The 17,302-nt window shown below is 39.9% G+C and overlaps 1 protein-coding gene across 2 annotated transcripts in view; it reads right to left on the bottom strand.

Moving 5' to 3' along the window:
* TTC21B (tetratricopeptide repeat domain 21B) overlaps window positions 1–15,511 on the bottom strand; it is a 78,095-nt gene extending 62,584 nt beyond the window's left edge. Inside the window, exons 1-6 of one of the 2 annotated variants that reach the window (XM_072811445.1) lie at window positions 15,375–15,511; window positions 11,164–11,237; window positions 10,908–11,018; window positions 7,576–7,742; window positions 5,173–5,295; window positions 2,251–2,408 (exon numbers count right to left, since the gene is read on the bottom strand). In XM_072811445.1, the coding sequence (XP_072667546.1) occupies window positions 2,251–2,408; window positions 5,173–5,295; window positions 7,576–7,742; window positions 10,908–11,018; window positions 11,164–11,197 (593 nt within the window). In that variant the 5' untranslated portion in view covers window positions 11,198–11,237; window positions 15,375–15,511. Of the gene's footprint in view, window positions 1–2,250; window positions 2,409–5,172; window positions 5,296–7,575; window positions 7,743–10,907; window positions 11,019–11,107; window positions 11,238–15,374 lie in introns of both variants that reach the window. The other variant, XM_072811444.1, reaches the window with a different exon arrangement.
* Window positions 15,512–17,302: the final 1,791 nt, after the last annotated feature.

The following is a 17,302-nucleotide window of genomic DNA, read 5'->3' as shown; positions in this document are numbered from 1 at the left end:
TAACAAATATGATTCCCTTTAAAGCATTTGGGAAGCAATCTTCCAGAAATACACCCATATGTGCATAGAGGGGTGTGTGTGTGTGTGTGTGTAAAGGCCTAAATGTCTACCAATGGGAAAAAATCAACTATCTGTATGTTTATTTTATAGATATTTTTATTGTTAAAAATAATTATGTATATCTGTGTGAATGGATATAAAAGAATATCCACAAAACACTAAAGAAAAATCAAATTTAGGGGCACCCGAGTGGTGCAGTTAGCTAAGTATCCAACTCTCGGTTTCAGCTCAGGTAGTGATCTCAGAATGGTAAGACTGAGTCCCACATTGGCTCCACACTCAGCACTGAAGCGACTTGAGTTTCCTTCTCCCTCTACCTCTCCCCCCACCCCTTGTGAACTCTCTCTCTCTCTAAAACAAATCTTTAAAAAAAAAAGAAAAATCAAGTTTAAAAACTATATAACAAGTCTATTTTTTATACACATCCCTCAAAATATATTTCTTATATATTATATTGATACCCCTCCTAGCCCTTTCACTCACACAGTGCCCGGAAAAGAAATCTAGAAAAATCTAAACATCAAAGAGTTACCAATGCCCAAATTGTGGCCTCCAAATATCATTTCCCACTAAAAGGGATTAGATTGCATTCCACAATGGCTAATACTTGTTTGGGGCAGCAAATATCCAAATTGACCCAGGTATATCTTGCTATCCACCAAATAGCAAGGAAACTATGAAAGACTACTAGGATCATATGAAAAGAACCTAAGAACTAATTTTAAGAGGCTACTAACAGCCAAAGAGGAAACAATTTGAGCACCTAAAATAACCGAAATGTTTAGAAACACACAAGTTAAATCCATGTTATACAAACAAATCCAAGCTACTAATCAGTCACCATTGCAGGATGCCACAGAATTTTTAAATTTTTTTTTGTTTGTTTTTTGAAACCCAGAAATAAAAGACTCAAGCATTCATTTAATTTTTCTTATATGAACCATAACACCAAATAACCAACCAGTAGATTAGAAGGTTTTTTTTTAATAGTATTCCAGCTAAGAAATGAAGAAAGAATAATATAACCCTATTATAATTCTAAAGCACCTATGTAGTTAGCACAAATTTCTGCTAATAAGGTGCCTGGGTGGCTCAGTCAAGTGTCCAACTCTTGATTTTGGCTTAGGTGAGGGTCTTGGGACTGTTGAGCTCAAACCCCACAGTAGGTGTGGAGCCTGTTTGGGATTCTATCTCTACCTCCTCTACCTCTGCCCCTCCCCGCACTACCTCTCTTTAAAAAAATATTCTACTAATACCACAAAAAGATAAGGAAAGATTATGTCCCTTTGATGAAAGAACCCATCACCACTTACAAAGTAACTGCAAAAAAAAAAAAAAGAAAAAAATTCGAACATGTACCTAACCAAGTCTTTATATCCAGTACCAATTTATAGGAAGTTCAGAGGATAAGCAACAAGTTATATAGTATGTGGCATGTAATCAACAGAATTCTTACAGAAAACGGACAGGATAAAAGGCTGGTTTCTTAAACAACAACAGCAACAAAAAGGTGGAGAAGTGAGAGGGCAAATGGAGAAAGAAGGAAAAGGAGGAGGGGCAGGAGAAAAGGATTCCTCCAATGACTTCACACTTCAGAAGAAAAATCCAGATCCTTAAGGTAACCAAGACCCTGCACATGCTGGCTCCCCTGTCCACCTTCTGCTGACTTCGCTGCCCAGCCGTTTTATCTCCTCCCACTCCTTAAAAATATGACCCAAACTATTGCCTCTAGGTCTTTGCACTTGCTTTCCCTTCTTTCTGCAAAGTCTTCCCCCAGATATCTGCATGGCTTGTTCCCTTAGTTCAACTGTCATCCCATAAAACTGAATCCCTCTTCCCACTCCCTATCTCAATTTCCAGCTTTCTCTTTTCTCCACAGCACTCAGAGCTCTCTAACATACTACATAACCTCTTATTTGTTCTGATTATATGGTTCCTCTCATTTGAATATCAGCTTCCCAAGGGCAGGGATATTTGCATAAGAGTGTTTTAGAACAGCTCTTCAGATATTTATGTAAATCAATAAATTCAGTTTTTAAAAACAATGCAGTATTAAGGTCTTCTTCAATTCTCTATTGTTTGAAAAAAATCAAACTTCAAATATGATAAAAAAATACACACAGATTTTTTTTTTTAATGGAAATTATATAACCACATCCAAGGTATTTGTATTATCTTTTTTTACTTAACCTCTGTGCTGTTTCAACAGTCTGGTCCCAATCCTGTAAGGCGAGTTGTAGTTTCATTTTCTTTATAAAAGCTGGAAGGAAACTTGGAAAGTTCACTATTATCTGGTTCACAGCCTCCAGAGCACCGGAATAATTCTGGTGCATCTCAAGGCATTGTGCCTAATGGGAGAAAAAAACATGACATCAAAACTGTGATCACATACGCCGAGCTTCTCACAGCAATTATCCTGGGATACATAGAATACTAGTGTTTAACATGTTCTGTATTTTTGTTTTCTGACTTTTCCGTAAGGAACAGTTATCATTTTTATAATGAGGAATACAAAATAAGTTTTTAAGAAATTAAAATTTTAAAACTTCAGAACAAAAAATATTTTATGTAAGTGGCTTTGTTATAAACCCCTAATAACTAGAACAGAAAGATTATCTTTCAGAATAAAATATTTCCAGGATATTTGCAAATAGTATCCAAAATGAAGATTCTGTATCTTTTTTTTTTTTTTTTAATTACTTTCTGGCTACAGAAGATAAGACTTTAAAGAATAAGCCAAATAAAATCCAAGCAATTCATTCTAGCTCAACATTTTCAATTCTAGGAAGTATCTTAAGGAAATAATTGAATAAGAACACGCATTAAAATAGTACATTATACTCATGACAGATTTATAATAAATCCAAAATTTTTTTTAAATTCTATTTATTTATTCATGAGACACACAGAGAGAGAGGCAGAGACATAGGCAGAGGGAGAAGCAGACTCCTTGCAAGGAGCTCAGTGCTCAACCACTGCGTCACCCAGGCGTCCCTATAATAAGTATAATTAAAAAAATCCAAAATGTCCCTACAGGATTAAATTATAGCATACCTATTTAACCAAATTTTAGATGGCTATGTAGATTTATAGATCTGTATTTACTGAAATGAAGAGATTTCATTTATAATATAATAGTTTAACTGGTTATCTCTAATGGTAATATTTTTTAATTCAAATATTATTGAAATTGAATATTTTTACGTCTATGTATTACTTTCATAGTAAAAAAATAAAGCTATAGAGTTAGCACTTTATGAATGATATTTATCACATATCAGATTTTCAAAAATTTGCTTCAAGATCTCCATTAGGAATAAATCTAGTCCTAGAATATCTCAGTTCAAAATGAACATCCATTTCAAAAGATATATAATTGCAATATAATCCTAAAATCTGTTTGAAATTATATCTCATGTAATATTCCCATATAATTATATTCCCATATAATTAAAAGAAAGTCTGAGACCATCCAAAGATGACACTATGTCAAAATAAATTATTAAAATTTTGGAGTAACTGAGAAAGATTAATGCAGAGAATTTTTTCAAATTACATAGATCTTTAGACTCTACCTAAAAAGCTGGCAATGTAAAAAAGAAAATCATGCTAAAAGACCACATCTATTACTTCCTTACACCATCACTTCCCATATGATGCCACATATATATTAAATGAAACTAAATTTCCTGTGTATTTGGATCATGTTATTCCAAGTTGGAATTAGGCTAATGCAAACATCCTCTTGAATTAATTGAAAAATAAACACATAATTGGGGTGGGTGGTATCAGAAAAAGAATTTAAACCAATCTTAAGTATTGGAGGAAAAAGGTAAATCCCTCCTAAACCATGTTAACACCTGAAAGAGGCCCACCTTAGAAGATTATCAACTAGTTTTTCTTTAAGGAATAGGGAGGAGGTGAAATGATAAGAAAAACTCGATAAAACTCAATTTCTCTAGCAGTGCCGTCAGTTAACACTTGACTCCAATCACCTGGAGAACTAGTGGTGGCACCAAACTGAACAAGTTCAGTAGCCAGAGAAATGGGCAAGAGTGAGTTGGGGATATTAACAGTCAAGACACTAATAATCCTCTCCTCTTCTTTTTTATCCCCCCCAAATTACTGCTTATCTAACAAGCTGTTCTCCTAACATATAATTTTAATTTCCTGTTGCTAAACCAAAAATTTAAATAATTTTAAGGCATTCTGAAGGCATCAATGGAACTAAAGAAAAAGGTCTGAATAATACATTCCTACCTACCAATGATTTCTAATGACTTCGCCAATTAATTGCTCATCCCTCACAATGTAAGGTCACTGGCTGCCTATCTATCTGGTTCAAATTAAAAGCCAAAGGCTTTATACAATTAGCCTTGCCTCTCTTCACTACCCTCATGCCCACCTGTCCCCACCCCACCTTCTTTTCCTCCAGCCTCTACTTCTGCTCTCCACCTCGCTCATTCCATGTTCATCTCCTGGCCTCCCAGCAATGCCTAGAACACGACTTACGGTATTTCAACTTGTTATCTCCTCTATTTGTAATGCTTCCTGCAGGTGCCCACAGAACTTTAACTCTCACATCCTAGAAGTCTTGGATCAAATGTCACTTTCTCTGATCACATCATTTAAACCTGAAAATTCATACCCCAGCTCTACGTCTCCCCCTTTACCAGATTTATTTTTCCACTGCACTTCCCACCTTCTACTATACTATGTAATTTACTTATTTTTTTTGTCTGTCTCCAACAACAGAGTACAAGCTCCATAAAAGCAAGAAGTTTTATTTTACTTCAGGGTATCCCTGGTATCTAGAATGATGCTTTGCACATGTTAGACAAACTATGAATGTTTAGTGAGTAACTAATATAGGAACCAATACCACCACCAACAAAAACAAAACCAATCTAGATTCAGGAAGTTGGTAAGGAATACATTCCTCTGGTTTGTCATTCACTGACCTATACAAATAAAATCCAAGTCCCTCCTATAGTTGAGAGCTGAAAAAAGTAACACGACAATTATTATCTTTCTTGAGTTATTCAGGTTTGTTGGGCTTCAAATATATTATGAATACGTTTTAAAACATGATTTACCCTAACTCCAACTCACCTTACCCAGCAGAGCAAAAATATCATTTCCATCTTGTAATTCCTCTTCAAAACATTTCAGTGCTTTTTTAGTGTAAGGTTCTTTTCCTTTTGTGAGGTCAAGCCATGCTTTCAAAATCTGTCCCTGTAGGATGAACAATTCTAATCATATATCCATTTTATTGGAAATGAAAGAAATAAGTATAGATGAAAGAGGTAAACCTGATGTCCTTTTTTTGTGATTAGTAAAGAAATCACCCTGTCAAAAAATGTTACGAATTATAAAAGTGTTCAGTTAAACTGTTTTCAAATCTTTTCCAGCCTAGAATCTTGTGAACTGTTAGGTATTTTCAGCTCTTACGGTTATAACGTGTTCAATATTAAAAAATTTGTCAAATATTCCATGAATCCTAAATAACCAATATTCTTATCTGGGACTTTGCTAGTAAATCATTAATCATAATTGTTAAATATGTAACTCAACACACAAACAAGAATCTGTTACCTCTTTTCTGGGCAAACAGACCATGTGAACTAAGATGGAAAAACATCAGTGTCTTGCTTGATACATATTAAAAATTAAGATAATCTGACAACTATCTTAATCCTTGTGATAGTCCAGTGCATTTCAAATGGAAAGATCAATGGCCTCAGAACTCAAAGGCTGAAGAAATCATGGATGTTTACTTTCAGAAATGTTAGTGAGTCAGTGGCTTATAAGGTTTATAGGATTAAAAAGAAGATAGATACAGGTTAATTTACTTTTCAACGTCAAATAAAAAATTGTAAAATCTGTCCTTCTATCAAAAAATTTCTAGGCCAATTCATAGACTTACAAGTCTTTAGGATTATATTTATCTCCCTCTATCTCACCTGAAAAGACGTATATAAATACTAAAACAACACTATTTCTTTTTTCTTTTAAGGAGTTTATTTATTTGAGAGAAAGAGAGAAAAAGAGAGCCCAGGCATGGGGGTAGGAGGTGGGAGGAAGGGCAGAAGAGGGGATGCAGACTCTCCGCTGAGCAAGGGTCCTGATGCAGGGCTTAATCTAGAGGACCCTGAGATCATGACCTGAGTAAAGGCAGATAATGAACCGACGGAGTCACCCAGGCACTCCTAAAACAATCCAATTTCTACTCACTAGGTCAATGTCTGCATTTGAATCATTTCAACTATTGCCTCTGCGTGGATGATTCCTAGTCTTTATTTCTAGTCCAATACCTCTTAAACTTTTTTTTTCCCCCAAGAGCTCATCTACTATCTCCATCTCACTGTTCCACCAGAGACAGAAACATAGCATGCCTGTGGGAACCCTGGGTGGCGCAGCGGTTTAGCGCCTGCCTTTGGCTCAGGGTGCGATCCTGGAGACCCAGGATCAAATCCCACGTCGGGCTCCCGGTGCATGGAGCCTGCTTCTCCCTCTGCCTATGTCTCTGCCTCTCTCTCTCTCTCTCTGTGTGACTATCATAAATAAATAAAAATTAAAAAAAAAAAAAAAAAGAAACATAGCATGCCTGGAACCAAATATATCACCTACCCCCTCCACGATTACCTTCTCATCCCAACATATTCTCTATGTTAACCAGTCTCTGAAACTGTCCAGGTTTAAGACCTCAGGGAGACATTCTTGATATCTGACACCTCAAAATTTTGCCCCCACCACTTATAATCAGTTGGCAGCTCTTGTGGGTATTAAGTATTCTCAAACTCATACCATAGTACAATATTTTAGTTGTAGGCCCTCAAAACCTTCTGCCAGAAAGTATATACTACCATTTTGGGGGCTGCACTCTCCCCAGGGTCAGTTCATCCTATAAACCATCATTCAGTCTTGTGAATTTGCACTCTAATAATACCACCATCACGATTAAAAACCTCAATGACCTCTCCACGCCTAACACACTAGATATAAATATACGTATGTAGCTAGCAGCCAAGGCCCTTCACTTTGTCCCACCCGACCTCTCTAAGCTTTCCTTCCACCTTCTTTATCTGTGTACCCAGTGTTTCCATCAAATGTGAGCTTCTCACTATACCTGGAACCAACACGTCTCCTTGTTTTTTTCATCCCATTTATTATTTCCCACCTTGGGAGTACCTGTTTCCCTTTCCCTTCATCATTGCTCATCTTTGTTTTATTAACAGTGCAAATATTGGTTCCTTGTATCTAGAGCAGCTCAATAAGGAGAATGAGAGGGAAGGACAGAGAAAAGGAGAGAAGGGAGGGAAGGAATCAGAGAGGGATCTTTCCAAAAATTAATAAATAGCATGAGAGTAAACAACCTTAGACAACCACAATTTTATAAAATAATATTAAAATAAAGCTGCTCTTTACAAAGTGATAAAAGAGCAGAATAACAAAGAATACTACTGAATATAAGCTTTAGTAGTATATCTATTTCAAAATAAGAAACCCAACTACCTCTTTACTGCCATTTGACATTTTGATCATTCTGTCAATATATTCTCTCGCTTTGTCAAGACGGCCAATGTGCCATAAAAATAAGCCTGCATGGTACAAAGCTTTTGGCCCAGCTCCTTTACGTTGCTCCTTCATTCTGGCATCTGATTCCAGAATAGCTTCTCTATCTAGGAGGGGAAAAAGGCATTAAATGAAAATTAAATTCTAGATCAAGTGTTCATAATGGATCAATTAACAGAGCACAGAATATAGTCCTCTCTATAGTGCCACTGTCTAATAGAAATAAAATACAAGCCACGTATGTAATTTAAAATTTCCTAGTAGTCACATCAAAGAAGTAAAAAGAAACAAGTAAAATTGATTTTAATAATACATTTTATTTAACTTGATATATCCGAGTTATCATTCCCACACAAAATTGACATGAAAATTATTGAGATACTTTTTTCTTACTAAATTTTTAAAATCTGATATGTATTTTATACCAAGTACATCTCAACTATGATGCTAAATTTTCTCCAAAAATACTTGATTTGGGCGCACCTGGGTGGCTCAGTCGGTTAAGTGTCTACCTTGGGCTCAGGTCAAGATCTCAGGGGCCTGGGCCCTTTGCTTGGCTTCCTGCTCAGTGAGGAGTTTGAGTCTCCCTCTGCCCATCCCTCCACCCCTGCTCGTGCTCACTCTCTAGCAAATAAATAAGTAAATAAAGTATTTAATAAAAAAATACTTGATTTGTACTTAGATTCCATAAAATTTATAGCTGAAAACAGCAGATTCATATATTCATTGTTCCAAACATAACTTTTCTAAAAACTGAATCAAATAGCAGTTTTAAATTTAATTAGAATTAAATTTAAAATTCAGTTTCTCAAGCTAGATACATTTCAAATACTCAACAGCCACATGTGATTAATGACCACTATAATGTACAGTAGTTCTACAGTTTACGTCATTCTCAAGATAAAGGCTAAATAGGCAATTTTTTTTAACAGTAAGTAACTTGAAAAAACTAGCAATGATTCTAAAATTATTAGAGGTAAATCGAGGACTAGTACCCAAATTACCCAACTCCTTAATCCAATTCTAAAATATGTAAACATTACTGGCTGTTGTTGTCATAGGCCAGTGAAAGGGAATACAATTACTATTATTTGCATGGTTTAATACTGGCTGCTTGGCAGCTCCCTTAAAAGATGGTCTACCTGTAATAACTCTAACCATTAAATCTATTACGTGTGTGCTTAGGCCACAAAGGCTGATTATATCCAAATCCTGAATTGAATCAGAATATGGATCAACTATGCAATAAGTTACAAGAAATGTCAAAGTTGAAGGCTGTGATTCTAACCAATGACCTTTCTGGAAATGGCCATCCAGAAAAAGGTATCGTCTCTTCCTTTTATCTCTAATGATATCAACCTAAACTTAAATGTGGAACCACCAAGGCACAACTTTATGGGTTCACAAAACAAAACTGTTTCTGGAAGGCTACAGATTGCTTGGCAAGAAGACCCTCCAATACACCCACTTGAACACCTTCATAAGTTTTCATTAAGTAGTCATGGTATAGAGACAGAGCTCTATAGAAACAGAATTTATCAGGGCAGGGAAGGATCTGTAGTTTCCTGCCAGATGCCCATCAAATCCCAAGTGGGGGATATGTTAGCTGTGACACCATCTGCTCAAAGCTGGCTCTTTCCAGATATCAGCTCAAGTTCTTAACGCACCAAAGTCCTTTTCTAATCAGGGCTTATGTCAGCATTTAAGAATGGACATGAACCGCCGAGGCCCTTTCTAGGGATATCTGGGTCCCTTCTGAGCTTAAACCCACTCAGAATCATCTATGGTAGAAAGTAGAGTCAGTACTTAAGTGTTTCTAAACAATATTTCTGTCTCCATCTTTTTTGGTGTCCTGGAAATCACATTTCCCAACAGAACTAACTCTTGAGAATAATCAATTAAGTGAAAACTTGATCCTAAAAGGAAAATGTTTTACACTAATTTGTGTTTTCTAGATTTACTGGCTATATCTCTCTGTGCAAATCCTCTGCTCCACCTAAACTCACTCCTGCTGGATCACAGAGATCCATAAAAGGAGCCTAATCCTGAACCATTTCATATATTTGCCCATCGATTGATCCTGACAAGTTGCTATATATTCAAATCCTACTTGTCCTTCAAAGACCAGATTAAAGGCCCCATCTTCCCCAAAACCTTCACAGGTTCTATGGATTAACAGTACATACCATTTCTTCTATGGATTAGCAGTTCATACCATTTTCAGTTCATTTTGGACTCATTTGTTTTCTTATAATTTTATTTAATAGTAACATTAGAATTTAACCTTTGTGGGTTTTACATTTTCTTTTCTTCACGAGACTATAAACTTGATGTCATGGATCACTTCTTACAATTCTTTTGTATTCTCTAACATACTTGACGTGGTCCCTTGCAGATAGTAAGCATTAGTCTAGTCATTAGACTTGTTTACTTGTTAAACATATTAACGCTTTAACTTTTTTGCTGATCTGTGCAAGTGCATGTGGGGTGAAGGAGGTATGTGATACTTTGCTTAGGAAAAAAATTTTCTAATGTTATAGAAAGTTGTAACATCTGATTTTTGTCTAATTATTTGAAACATGATCTATATTTATAATGCTATTAGCTGTTACTGAATATATATAAAAGAATACAGTACTATTTCCTCTTTTTTTTTTTATTTCCTCTTTATTACCTATAATTACGATATTCTGCTTCCGCCATTAAGAATCATCATATATTGACAGTTCACACAATTTTAATTGCTGGTTTATGCATAAAGTTCTTTCCATAATCAACTTATATTTCCTAGCCTATCACTAGATAGAAATTTACTGAATATCTTCAAAGAGTTAGCAACCCTTGTGCGGATGTGTACAGGCCTTTAAGAAGCTTAAGATATAGTGGAAGAGATAAACTGCATGTAGCTACAGCTTTGCACATAACAAACTACAGAGTTGGCTGCTGCAGAGCACTTTATGTATATACTTCTTCTGGGCTGTCCTTTGTTTAATAATTGCTAATATACATTCCACTTGATATTAATTCAAATGATCCCTATATATTAATGAAACTTCTGTCTTAGGATATAAGGAATATGAAAGGGATATAAGACATATATTTCTTGTGCTTGATATATCTGTAACCTTGCCAGAAAGATAAAACAAACTGATAAAGTAATAATTACAGGAAATTATAATAAAGCATTATCAGACTAAATGCTGTGGTAATTGAGAAAAATAAATGAAATGAGTAGAAAAAATTGTCCTAAGCACTATACTTAAATACTATACCTGGATTAGGACTCATTTTATGGGCATATATCAGTGCAATCAGAGAACAAAGGGATACATCTTGTTTATTTTTAATAGCCTCAAATTCACGAAGAGCGTCTTGAGTTTTACCTGAAAATCAAAATTACAAGGTGAAAAACTGTCAGAGTACAAAACAAGAATTTAAAACGTATGGAACATATTTAATAATTAGCACGTACCTTCCATTAATGTACCATAGGCATGATAAAACCTGAACACTGGATCATTAGCATACCTCTTAACTCCTTCGCTGGCAATAAGTAACACATGATGGAAATATCTCTCTTGACAATAGTAATGAATCAAAGTCTAAAAGGAAATAAGAAACAGATATTAATCTAAAATCTTGAATAATCTGAAGTCAGATAACATGATTTTTTTTTCTTCCAAGCTCCTGAAAATATTGTTAAAGGCTAAAGCTTAACATTAAGGTATGTAAAACACAATGAACACAAAATTTTTGGGACAACTCAATGTTTTCTAATAATTTCAGTCTTCTTTTTCTGACATATTTGTTAACACTGCTGAAATTAGGCTACTTTCACCTCTTGCCCTTCTTTTGCCTACATTTTATTAAAGGTTTTAGAAGATGGGAGAACAGACAAAAAACAGGAATAAGAAGGGCCTTCCATTGCCAAACCAGAGGATTCTTTCAAAAAAAAAATCTTGCTTCTATTTTGTTTTTAAAGCATTACAAAGTAATGACAAATCGAATTCAGCAATCCATTGTCAAATGCTGTCTTGTTTTCTGAGTTCTACAACAAATAACTGTCAGTAGCAACAAATGTGCTAAACTGTTTTTTAGTGGAAATTACTATCTGTAAGCTTTTTTCAAAACTGCATTATTTAGATTTACACGGCAGAAAACGAGTATCAAGAGATACTAACTTCTGATTAATTGGGTCTATGCTTTACAGCTTTTTCTCAGGATCACATCCAAGGCTTAGCTGCTAACCTAATCAAAGAGGGAAGCCACGTTCACTACGGCTGTGATACACCTGACTTCCCTCACTGACCGACGTGGGCCATCCCATACTCACCTACTCTGACTCTGCAGCTGGGATAGCAGGAGCGAGAAGTAGGGATGAAGCAGCGACCGACAGGATTGAAATATGAGTGTCTGTTTAGCTCTTTTTTTTTTTAACAGCCTGTTATTTCTGGGGGGCTACACAGTCCCCATGCTTCTCTAGAACAGTTAGGCAAACATTCCTAACTTTTACTCCACTTACCTCCTTGTGGTTACCGCCCTCTGGTTCCTGGGACGCCCACAACACACTTTAGTCAAGTGCAGTTTTTCTCCTAAGATTGCAGATAACCTCTTAGTTTGCCACAACTAAGGACCTCTGTTCAGCATTTAAGCACCCATAACTCTCCGGAAAGGTAACATAAAAAGGACTTGGATTTAAAGGTGGAAAGATTTCAAAATTTTGGTCCATCTTAGGGTACCTTAGTTTGCTCATTTGTACAACGCTGCTAATCACTTACAGATCATTGTGAGGATTAACCGTAACATCATACTGTAAAACTCCTAAAAAAAAGTTCCTCTGAACCCCATACATTGATGAAGTAAAAAATGTAGCATTCAGCCAAGACCTCTCATCTAAGCTCCAGATTCACCTTTCCATTTACTTGCCCCAAGCCAGAAATCAAGTCCTGGCATCCTCCCTTCCAGTTTACCCAGTCCCCCTGATTCTAACCAGTCAGTAAGGCTCTTCGGCTCCTCTAGCCTACTTCCTACTCTTCATACTTTCTCATTCCTTGGTTTGTTCGGTCCAACAAACGTTTACTGCCTACTAGTGCCAGGCACTGGGCTAGATGCCATGAATGTGAAGATGGAGAAGACATGGTTCCTGACCCAGCTTAAATTCTACAACTGAGACTAAGAATCTACAGACTAACCAATATAATTCAGGAAATGCAAGCAGGAAAAAATGCTTATAAAGTGCTTTGGAGACGTAGAAGAATGAGGTTGGGGTGTGGGAGGACGAAAGAATAAAATCAAGGTAAAGAATCTCCTTGGGGACTTCAGAACTGCCTCCTGCCTGGTGAACACCTCACCCTCCCCCCCCCCCCCACACACACATACACTCTCCCTACTTTCCTTTCATGATCTTTGAGGAAGGCAGAGGAGTTAGCCAGGCAGAGGAACCGCAACAACAGACACAAGAAATCAGCAATGATTTTACATGGACGGAGTGGGGACGGGGAAGTCTGAAAGTCATTCTAGATTGTAGAGCAGGAACTGGCAAAAAAACTATGGCCTGCCACCTCTTTTTGTACAGTCAACAAAGTAAGAATGGTTTATACATTTTCAAATGGTTGAAGGGGGCAGGGCCCCTTCAAGAAAAAAAAAGAAAAAAACACAACATGAAAATGTTAAGAAATTCAAATTTCAATGTCCATGAATAAAGTTTTATTGGAACTGGGCCATGCTCATTTAAGTATGTCTAGGGCTGCTTTCAAGCTGCAATGGCAGATTAGATGCCAGACACTTTGGCCTGAAAAACCCAAGATAATGTACTATTTTTATAGAGAAAGTTGGTCATTCCTTGTTTTAGAGTCTTAAGACAGAGATTACAGGGTGAGGAGGTTGGAGAGAAAGGTAGGATCGAGCAAGGCCTCACTCATATTAAGGACTTGGATTTGCTCCTCTAGACTAAGTGATGATGATGTAGGGATGAGTTAGGGACAGATGGGACTAGGCAGGGAAAGATAAGGAAAGGCCGAGTCAGGCTCCTAACCATCCCAAGAAAACCGAGATAAGCCAGTAAAACCATAGAAAATAATAAACCTGGCACCCTAGCTCCAAAATGTTAGGGAGTATCTCCCTTTATCGGCTACCAAGTAATCACAGAAACTCATCAGGCTGCAAAGAAATAGATCATTAAGGTGTTATCAATAGTCCCTGCTCAAACCAAGACAGCACAAGAATCTCAAGGCCATGGGTTCTCAGGTTCTCAATAAAAGACGGCCACTAAAAGCCCTCAGTGGCAACCCCTACAGGACCCCTGTCACTTCCGAGAGCTTCCTCTGTATCTTGGCCTAGTAAACTTCGATTGCTTTGCTCACTCTGTTGTGTCCACGAGATTCATTTCTTTGACTCCGTGAGACAAGGACCAAAGCTCTCTTGTATCAGTAAGGCACCAGGTAACTATTTGGTGCGAAAGTGTTTTTTGTTTTTTGTTTTTTTTAAGATTTTATTTATTTTTTCATGAGACTCACACACACACAGAGAGAGTGAGGCAGAGACACAGGCAGAGGGGGAAGCAGGCTCCACGCAGGGAGCCCGATGTGGGACTCGATCTGGGGACTCCAGGATCACGCCCTGGGCCAAAGGCAGGCGCCAAACCTCTGAGCCACCCAGGGATCCCCAGCACAAAAGTGTTTTTATTAAAAAGTTCATGTGGGTGGTCGTGCAAAGGATAATTTAAAGTGATGGAAAAAATTAAAGAGATGGGAAAAGACTTCAGAAAATAATGTAACTCAGGCCAAAAAAAAAAAGCAAAAGACCTTGCAGCAAGCAGTCCCTCTCATGGCCAGTGTCCTTCCTCCATTTACCATCATCTAACATAGTACTTCGTATCTGACTCCTACTCAAAGGCAAGCTCCAAGCCTGGGAGAATTTTTCTTGGTTTTGATATCCAGGGCTTCTCCTCTTCAGGGCTTAGGGCAGGGCCAGCAGTAGAGCGCGCTCTCAATGGGGCACTTGCGGGGATGAGCACTGGGTGTTATGCTATATGTTGGCAAACTGAACTCCAATAAAAAAAAAAATTTTTTTTTTAAATAACTATGTTTGCTTATCAACAGCTCTTTATCGAGTGTAGGTTTTTGCCCAGCACTAAACTGCAAAGTCTCTGAAGGCAGGGGCTGTTCACTTCTGCTCATCACTATCTCCAGCTTCCAGGGGACACCCAGCGAGCCCCCCGCCCCCCATCAACATGTGCTGGCGAAGAAACTCTGAATTCCCAAGCCTCGTGTCCCTGTTTTTAGATCATTTCCTAGGTGGTCGGTGCTCAAAGATTTGCTTAACAGATGAATCGGGGACCACCACCCCAAAACGAAGACGCTTCCATTTCCAAGCCTGTTTGTTTTCACGGAATCTCTGCAAGGTCCCTTCCGTCCGCCAGGTTTGCCGGCCCCAGTTGGCTTAACGAAGCCCTGGACGCTCGCCCCGGGGGGGTGGGGAGGGTGGGGGGGGGTGGGGAGGGTGGGGGGGGGAGGGTAGGGGGGTGGATCCCGAGGCAGGGCCCACGGCGGTGCAGCCCCGCGGTGCAGCCCAGGAGGTGCAGCCCAGGCGGTGCAGCCCCGCGGTGCAGCCCCACGGTGCAGCCCGGCGGTGCAGCTGCGGCCCGCACGCCCCGCCGGGCACCTGGCGCAGCGCGGCTGCAAGGGCACGGCCGCGGAGCGACGCCCCCGCCTTCCCGGTGCTCCCCCGGCCCCGCTCACCTTCAGCCCCTGCGAATCCATGGCTCCCCCGGGGCTGGATCGCGGCCTCCGAGACCCACCGCCGCCGCAGCGCAGCCCCGGAGCCCCGGGCTCAGCGCCGCGCAGCCCAGGCCCAGCCCCAGCCCCAGCCCCAGCCCCAGCCCGCGGCTCGCGCTCCGGGACGCGGGGGCGGGGCAGGGGCGGGGCGGAGGGCGGGGCTGCGCTGCCATTGGCTGCCGGCGGCGAGGGGGCGGGTCCTCAGCGCGGGGATTGGCTGGGGCGGGGGCGGGGGCGGTGCTGCGGGAACCCGGGAGAGGGGGGGCGGGCGCCCTGCGGGTGCGGACGGAGGGAGGGCTCGGGGCGGGCCGAGCCTCGGGGAGGAAGGAGCGAAGGAAATAGCACGGCCCCGGGCTTCCCGTGCGGCCACCGGGAGACACCATCTTCTGCGCGGCGGTGCGGAGGCCGCTGCCCGCGACGCGGTGTTGGGAGGCCTGACGGCGCCGAGGAGGACCTGGGGCGCGGCCGCCTGCGTGGCCCCGCGGCTGAGCATCTGCCCTTGGCCCAGGGCGGGGCCCCAGTGCGGGGATCGAGTCCTGCAGCGGGCTCCTGCGTGGAGCCTGCTTCTCCCTCTGCCTGTGTCTCTGCCTCTCCCTCTCTCTCTCTCTGCGTCTCATGAATAAATAAATAAAATCTTGAAAAAAAAGCTGTCTCTCTGTGTGTCTCACGAATAAATAAAATCCTGAAAAAGAAAAAAAACCTTGGGCTTTCACGTAGTTGCGTGGCCGCCGCCAGGTGGCGCAGAAGAGTCCGTTCACCGGCGCCGAGCTGCGGGAGCTCACCCCTGCACGCGTTGCTGCAATCCCGTGTTTGCTGTTAGAATAAATACGCATTGGATCGCTTCTTGTCTCTACGAGCTCCGACATTGATGGAAGTTTGTTTTTTTCCCCCCCAGGATTTTATTTTAATGATGCACTGCTGAGTTTAAGCTGCCAGCGAGCTGAATTCCCGTGCGCGGGGCAGGCAGGCGCCCGGCTGGCTCGGCCCTGGAGCCTCAGACTCTTGCTCTCAGTCCTCAGTTCTGCACCCACATCGCGGGTAGAAATCACTTCAAAGAATTAAATCCTCTGCGGATGTTTATGTTTGTACCCATCGGGCAACTCTGACAGCAGCTCACAGATTTCTTTAGGTCGGAAAATTTTAAATATGATGAATTAAGACATTTCCTGTTTCAGCTTACAGTTACTTTGAAAACGGTGGTAAAGATTTGAGGTTTAAGTGGTTTTTTTTTTTTTTTTGTAGATTATAAATTTCCATCCCATCTTTAGTAATCGTACTTTAGTTGATATGTTTGGAAGATGCCTTAATCAGATTTTACATTCGTTGAAGAGGAAGGGGGCCTAAGGGGCTCCCTCTGCTGAGCTTTCTGCTCAGGTCCTGAGATCAGGGTCCTGAGGTCAAGCCCAGTGTACACTCTTTTTCTCTCCAATAAATAAATCTTAAAAAAAAAAAAATCTGCTGAGGAGGCAATGAACATTAGCTTTCTCCATGCTAGTAGGTTAGGTAATGACAATCTAGAAGGAAAAAGTGGTTACTTTCCCAGACTCCATGGCTGGGTAACATTCTTCATTGGTTTATGTATAAAGATTGCTCCACCCAAAGTCGCATATTGTTTTCATGAGGATTATTTTTTTGTTTCCAGTATTTACAGTTGAAACTAGACAACTGCGCTGATGGACAACGTGTAAGCGCTGGTCTGAATCTCAAAGCCTGTAGTATAATTTGCACTTGTAAGTCATGGTGCTCATCAAAGTGCAGAATCTTGAACTCCTTGGTTTTGGTTCTAAGTGAAAAGTTCATTGGAAAGAAAATATTTAAGGATGTGGTTAAAGGTACAGGTGATCCAGCTACTGTTCTGAGAACTTTAAAGTCTAAACTTGGACCATCAATCA

This window comes from Canis lupus, chromosome 34 (assembly GCF_048164855.1).
Source record: "Canis lupus baileyi chromosome 34, mCanLup2.hap1, whole genome shotgun sequence".
In the NCBI taxonomy this organism is placed as follows: Eukaryota; Metazoa; Chordata; class Mammalia; order Carnivora; family Canidae; genus Canis; species Canis lupus.
The sequence above is the reverse complement of the archived record's forward strand: the minus strand, read 5'-3'. Positions and strand labels throughout refer to the sequence as shown.